Source organism: Chlorella variabilis, assembly GCF_000147415.1.
Source record: "Chlorella variabilis unplaced genomic scaffold CHLNCscaffold_7, whole genome shotgun sequence".
NCBI lineage: Eukaryota > Viridiplantae > Chlorophyta > Trebouxiophyceae > Chlorellales > Chlorellaceae > Chlorella > Chlorella variabilis.
The window spans coordinates 1176132-1182743 of NW_005435081.1; the positions used below are offsets into that span (position 1 = coordinate 1176132).

The following is a 6612-nucleotide window of genomic DNA, read 5'->3' on the forward strand; positions in this document are numbered from 1 at the left end:
GCCATCTTTTCCTCCACCGGCATGTCTGCAGGGCGGGGGAAGAAAGGCAGGGCAGGGGAGCGCGGGGGGCAGGGGCTTGCCACCGGCTGGTCACCACGCACACGCGTGCCACCACGCCACCAAACAACCATAAGCACACACACACACACACACACACACACACACGCGCGCGTGCGGCCACCACATGCGTGAGCCCACCTGCCGAGGCGGTGATGTACTGCAGGTCTGCCTGCACCTGCTGGATGTACTGCCGGATGAGGTCGGGCACCGCCGGGAAGTGCCGGTGCAGCTCGCTGCACAGCACGGCAGCCACAACCACAGCATGGCACAGCAGCACAGCGTGACGCGGAACGGCAGGCAGCCCTCCCTCCCCACCCGCCCGCGTCGCTTCCCGCTCCCTGGCTTGTACTTTGTCGTGTGCCGGTGGCGGTGAACCCTTCTCGCACACCACCATTGCCACAAGACACACACACACACACACACAGAGGGTGAACCCTTCCCACACACCCCAACCCCACCACCACCCCGCCCGCACACGCTCGTGAGCACCCTCACCCCAGCCCTCACCCCCCACCTGTTGGTCATGTTGCCCAGGTTGCGTATGAGGTCAGCCCGCACCGCAAACATAACCTCCTGCACATCACCCGCCTGTCGCACGCGCCGCAGGTAGGCCAGCCGCTCCTGCGCCCAGGCAGGCAGGCAGGCGGGCGGGCAGGCAGGCAGGCAAAGGCCGCGCTGGCGCCATGCGAGCGCCAGGGCGGCAGGTGCCCGAGGTAAAGCGACGGCGGCGGCTGTGCGGCGGGTGGGCAACACCCGGCAGGGGCGGCGCTCAAGGCGGGCCCACCTGCAGCAGGCGGCGGTCGTAGAGCCTCTCCTCCAGCAGCCGCCTCGACTTGGCGCCCATGCCGCGCAGCGCCTCCAGCTGCGCAGCGCGGCGGCGGCGAGGCGAGCATGAAGCACGCAGGCGGCAGGCATGGCGGGGGGCAGGCACGGATGGGATATTGGGTGCAGCGAGCGGGAGCCAGACGGCCGGCTGGCCGCAGGCGTGCCAGCCCCGCGGGGGCCCTCTGGGATGTGCGGCAGCGAGGGGCGGCGCACCTCCTGTGCCGCCACCGCCCACTCCTCGTACCCCTCGGCCTCCTGCATGCGCCGCTGCAAGGCCTTGCGCCGCGCGCGGGCCCCGCTGGCCGCCTCCACCCACTGCCGCACCGCCCATTGCACCGCCTTGGCCGCCACGGCGGTGGCTGCAGAGTGAGGGGCATGGGGCAGCGGGCACCAGCACCATGCCAGGGTTGGGCGGGGAGCGGCACACGATCGGCCACCACCAGCCAACCGTAAGCCCGCTGCGGCGCAAGGAGCGAGGTGTGACAGCGACGGCAGGCAGCGCGGGCGCCCGCGCTGCTGGCTGACTGGCCGTCTCACCCAGCGCCACATGCCAGCGCCGCACACGGAAGTAGGCGCGCTCAAAGGCGCGCAGGCGGCGCGCGTCCACCCGCCCAAACAGCCACCCCGACAGCTCCAGCAGGCGCCGCACAATCTCGGCGGCCAGGCTCCTGCGCCGGCCACAGGAAAGCATCGGCGGCGGAGTTGTCAGGCGGTCCCGGCAGCAGCTGGCAGGGAGCCTTGCGCGCTGCTCGGTGCCTGCCACGCCGCTGTGCCGGGCACCTGCAGCACACCTGATGGAGCGCCCAGCCCACACGTTGGCGGCCACCGCCAGGCGCAGCGGCGCCCCCGCAATCAGCAGCGTCCTCAGCAGGCGGGGCTCCAGCGCCGCGGCCTTGAGGCCCTGCAGCACAGCCACCGCCAGCCCGCCCACGACGTCCGCCATTGCAGCCAGGAGCAGGCGGCCGAGCCGCCGCCGAAGGCGCCGCCGCCGCTAGTGCCACCGCTGCTAGTGCACCTGCGGCCAAGCGGGAGAACGTGTGTGTGCGTGCATTGAGCTCCTCTGGCCCCTCCTGCTCTCCAGAGCCGGGAACAGCAGGCACTCACCCTCGTCGCAAGTGTCGGGGTTCCGCGACGGGCTGTGGAGCTAGAGCACGACCAGCACAGCACCTGCACAGCCGCTGCTTGATGATGAGAAGCAAGTCAGCGGACACCCAAAAACCCTCAAGAGGCGACACTCCAGAGAACGCCTTGGGGCAGCGTTGGGGCGTGCCACCGAAATGTCACAAGCCTGTCATGATTGCCTGCACGACTCTGGGGCCAAAGGATACGCTTGAGAGGGAGGCCATGTGCAGCCCACATGGTGCATGTGGGCTCCGCCACCTCAGCATTCCTGCAGTTCAGCTCATGACGCTTCAAAGCCCTTTGCCTTTATCACGTGTACAGTCATGAGCCGGACCGCCAGCAGGCCGCCACTGCCGGCCTTTAAAGCCATGCTGAACCCCCTCAACCAACCGGGAGCGGACCAGGCCGCCAGCCGCGCCCTGCTTGTCGTTGCAGGCGCCCTGGGCTTCCAGATCCTGTCTTCGCTCGCTTCCAGGGCGTTTGGGGGCCGCAAGGTGACCAGGGCCGCCGCCCCGCCGCATGTTGTTAGCCGCTCGGGCGGTAGTGATGGTGGCACCTGTGCGGCGGGCCCATTCCCTATACACATATCTGGCGCCTCCAAGTAGCTAGCTCCTGCTTCGTTCAAACCGCAGGGCGCCAGCCAGGACGACGTCCAGCAGCAGCAGAAGAAGGCGGGCGGGCGGCGAGTCACGGTTGTGGACACGCCCGAAGACGCCCAGCTCATTGCCTCGGCCCGCAACCCGCCCACGCCCCAGCAGCCCGCGGCCCCCTCCGCAACCCCGGAAGGCTGGAGGCAGGAGCACGCGCAGCACCTGCGGCAGGAGCTGCGCGCGGCGCAGCAGTATGCCACCAGCTTGGAGCAAAAAATCAGGCACGCCGCTCTCGCTTGCTGCGCCATGGCTGTGGCTGTGGCCTGGCCATGGCTGTGGCCTGCCTCCCATCCCGAACTGGCTGGGCTAGCGCCTGCATGCACCAGGGGCACCACCATCCCTCTGCCTCCCCTCCTTTCCTCCTGCAGCGCCACACGGCACGAGCGCAAGAAGGTGAATGCAGAGGTGCTGAGGGTGCGGGAGGCGGTGGCCGCCACCGAGGCCAACCTGGCGGCGGCGCTGGAGCAGATTGCCATGCTGCAGTCGCGCACGCTGGTGAGGCTTAAGCGCAGCACCAGCCCGCCTCCTCCTGGCCAGCCTCCCTGCCTTCCAGCCCTGCCATGCCGTGCCATCGTGCATGGCATGCCCTGCCAACATCGTGCATGCTGTCATGAAAGCATTGTGCATGGCCCGGCTGCCTCGGTCCGCCTGCCACATCCCTTGCAGGCCCTGGCTCAGGAGAAGAAAGCGGCGGAGCGCACCAGCCGCGAGGTGCTGAGCCAACGTGGCAAGGAGCAGTCGGCGGCAGGTGGGCGGCGGGGCGGGTGGGCAAGCGGCAGGCGCTTGCACTGCTTTTGATGCTGCGAGCTGTCCTTGTTTAAACCTGCCCAAGCAGCTCACTGCTCCTCCTGTGCTCACCAGAACGGCCGCCTGCTGCCTCCCTGCCGCCTGCAGCCAGCCGGGTGCGCGTGCTGCAGCAGCAGGTGGGCACGCTGCAGCGGCAGCTGGAGGAGGCGGTGGCCGCCCGCTCGGCCGTGGAGGCGCAGCTGCTCTCCGTGCGCAAGCAGGCCTCGGTGAAGCAGCACCGGCAGCACCAGGGGGCCGCCGCGGTGCAGCGGGTGCAGGCCGAGGCGGAGGCTGCGCGGCGGGAGGCGGATGAGATGCGGCGGGTGGGTGGCGGCGCTGGGCTGGGCCTGCTGCGGCCAAGGCTGTGGGCTGCTGTGCTGCAAGGGGTGGCAGCTGGCCACCCCGCTCGGCACATCAAATCAGAGTGCATCTTTGCGCCAGGCAGAGCCTCCTCGACTCCTGATGCGTGTCGTGTGTCTGGCTGCCTGATGGCCCTCGGCACTGCTCAGCGCTGCTTCCCCATGCCGCCGCCGGAGCTGCTCTGCAGGCCCTGTTTGCGCTTCAGGAGGAGCTGGAGGCGCAGCGCACCGCCTGCGCCCACAGCGAGGCGCAGCTGGTGGCTGTGCAGCACGAGCTCAAGCGGCTGCACGTGCGTGTGGTCCCTGCTTGGGGCCTCTGACAGCACTGGCTGCTGACTTGTGTGTGATTGGCTTCAGATGCAGGCAGGCAGGGTGCCGGAAGGGTCACGCTGCTGACGTGGGGATCATGCGTGTGCACGTGCAGGCACGTGGGAGCCCCGGTGCACGCTAGGGGCTGTGCAGCGTCATGCCCGGTGCTGGTCCCAGCCCGCCTGCATCGCATTTGCCTGTGCTGTCTTGGCAGCACCCACAACGAACCTTCACCTGCCGTCTTTCCTTGCTGCCACATTGGGCAGCAGCGTGAATCTAATTCCTTGGCCGCGCCTGAGTTGACCGCCGCTTTTGTCGTGTGCTGCATCAATGTATTGAGTTGATCGCTTTTGCTGTCTCAACTGACGGAGCCTGCACGCTGCAGTTAGAGCTCTCTTCTGCTCCTCCTGCTAGAATGGTTGATTGCATGCCTGTATACACGATGGATGCCCCCAGCTGGGATTGACAGACTGCTCCAAGCATCGCTCCGCCTCCCGCCAGTGCCGCCCCATGGCGCGCCGGCGCACAACTCTGTTCCCTGTCTCTGTGCACTACTCTCTAGCTTAGCTTTGCTGTTGTTTGTTATTGTTGTTTACATGCCTTAGCGCCACGTGGCGCGGATGCTGCGGTCTGCAATCAGCAGCCTTGTAAGCACCTCGAAGAGCGCCGGCATCACTGCTGCCAGCGGCGTGGAGTCCATCCCGCCAGCCGCCTGCCCGCCGCCTTCGCCTGACGCTGCCGCTGATGGCCGTGTGGCTGAGCCTGGCGCCTGCTCAGGCTCTGCCTGCGCCTGGGAGGCCCAGAAGCTGTCGTTGCCTGCTGCCTCCATCGCGCTGCTGCCCTCCTCCATCTCCTGGGCCGCTGGTTCTCTGCACAAACGCTTGCCTGACCGGCTCTCCTCCATGCTGCTGCCTCAGAATGGAACCCTGCTGGAGAAGAGAGCCAAGCTTGAATGCCCGGTGCTTTCCACCTGTGTGGACAGCTCATGTGCTTTTGTAGCCTTTTTTGCAGCATTGTTCGGCCCACTTGGCTTCCCAGAGAGTCAGGATGGAGCCGGAGGCTCCAGCAGCCGTGCTGGCCGAGCTGCAGCGCGTGCTCGAGCAGGCCTGCGAGGCGCTGGGCTGCCAGGAGGAGGGGCGCTTGCAGGAGGCCGTGCAGGTGGGGGGTGGAAGGCCAGTGCCCGGGAGCACCTGGGCTGGCTGAACCGCCGCCGCCGCCTGCGCCGCCCGACAGTAGCAACCAGCTACCCGCCCTCCCTCCTGCTCTGCCTGGCAGGGCTTCTTCCTGGCCCGCTCGCGCGTGCGCTACGTGGCGGAGGCGCTGCTGCGGCCGCTGCTGGAGGAGCAGCCCGGCGACGGCGGCCTGGCCCTCACCGCCGCCGCCTGCACCCTTCTGGAGGACACCTACAGCCAGGCGGTCGAGCGGCTGACCCGGGGCGGCGGCCTGTGCAGCGCCGACTCGTCACACGATGCAGAGGGCACGCGGAACACAGGGGAGGAGGAGGAGGAGGGGGAGGAGGGAGCGGCAGGAGGCGGGCTCTTTGGCGCGCAGCGCCGCAGCGCCGGCGCGGGGCTGCTGGAGGCGCGCGGCACGGCAGGCGCCGGCCGCCAGCAGCAGGCGCAGGAGCGGCGCCGGCTGTCGGCTGTGGCCCAGGAGTGTGTGCAGGAGGTGGCTGGCAGCCTGGATGAGGTGGTGGGCCTTCAGGCCATCAAGCAAGCGAGTTCATTCCTGCCGCCGCCCTGCTGTGGCTGCCTGCAGCCAGCTGGATTGGCCAGCCCCTTACACCGGCCCCTCATCCCTGCCCATGCACCGGGTCTTCTGTCCCGCACCCACAGCGCTCAGCTGCGCCCTGGCCTTGACCTGCCCGCAGGAGCTGCGGGAGGCGGTGCTGCTGCCGATGCGCTTCCCGCAGCTCTTCACCGGCATCCGCCGCCCGCAGTGCAACCTGCTTTTCCACGGCGCACCCGGCACAGGTGGGCGGCCGCTCACTACTAGGACGCAGCCAGCGCTCGGCAGCGCTGGGCCATTGTGCAGCACCCAGCGCCAGTGCCGCCCCGCTCGCCTGGCCGCCGCTTGCATTGCTGCATGGGAGAGGAGTCTGTGTGTGGTTGTATGCTCGCCAAATCAGCGCTGCTCGTGCAAAAAAATACTGGTGCCGCTGCCGAGCGCGCTTCTGAGCGGCATGGCTGCAGGCAAGACGATGCTGGTTGAGAAGCTGGCGGCCGAGGCGGGCACCCCGCTGCTGTGCCTGAGTCCCGCCGCCACGCTGTCCAAGTGGGCGGGGGAGAGCGAGAAGCGGCTGCGGGCGGCGTTCCAGGCGGCCGCCGCCCTCAGCCCCGCCATCCTGTTCATTGATGAGGTGGACAGCCTGGCGCCGGCAAGGTGGGGTCCCGTCTGCCAGGCCTGCGCGCTTGCTGGAGGCAAGGAATGGCGCTGGCCTGTCATCCGGCGCCCCCCGCGCAGCCCTCCCTGGCTGCCCTCGAGAGCTCTCCACCCCGCCG

General features: G+C 68.8%; 2 protein-coding genes across 2 annotated transcripts in view; one reads left to right on the plus strand and one right to left on the minus strand.

The window, feature by feature from the left end:
* Positions 1–1828, minus strand: part of CHLNCDRAFT_144397 (hypothetical protein) — a gene marked incomplete at both ends in the record, with an annotated part of 6516 nt that extends 4688 nt beyond the window's left edge. Inside the window, 6 exons of the mRNA XM_005848872.1 lie at positions 182–293; positions 575–681; positions 845–922; positions 1099–1244; positions 1423–1553; positions 1677–1828. Of these exons, the coding sequence (XP_005848934.1) occupies positions 182–293; positions 575–681; positions 845–922; positions 1099–1244; positions 1423–1553; positions 1677–1828 (726 nt within the window). The remainder of the gene's footprint in view (positions 1–181; positions 294–574; positions 682–844; positions 923–1098; positions 1245–1422; positions 1554–1676) is intronic.
* Positions 1829–5158: 3330 nt separating this feature from the next.
* The window catches only part of CHLNCDRAFT_144400 (hypothetical protein), a gene marked incomplete at both ends in the record, with an annotated part of 1616 nt that continues 162 nt past the window's right edge, over positions 5159–6612 (plus strand). Inside the window, 4 exons of the mRNA XM_005848664.1 lie at positions 5159–5269; positions 5387–5803; positions 5982–6084; positions 6304–6493. Coding sequence (XP_005848726.1) covers positions 5159–5269; positions 5387–5803; positions 5982–6084; positions 6304–6493 — 821 coding nt within the window. The remainder of the gene's footprint in view (positions 5270–5386; positions 5804–5981; positions 6085–6303; positions 6494–6612) is intronic.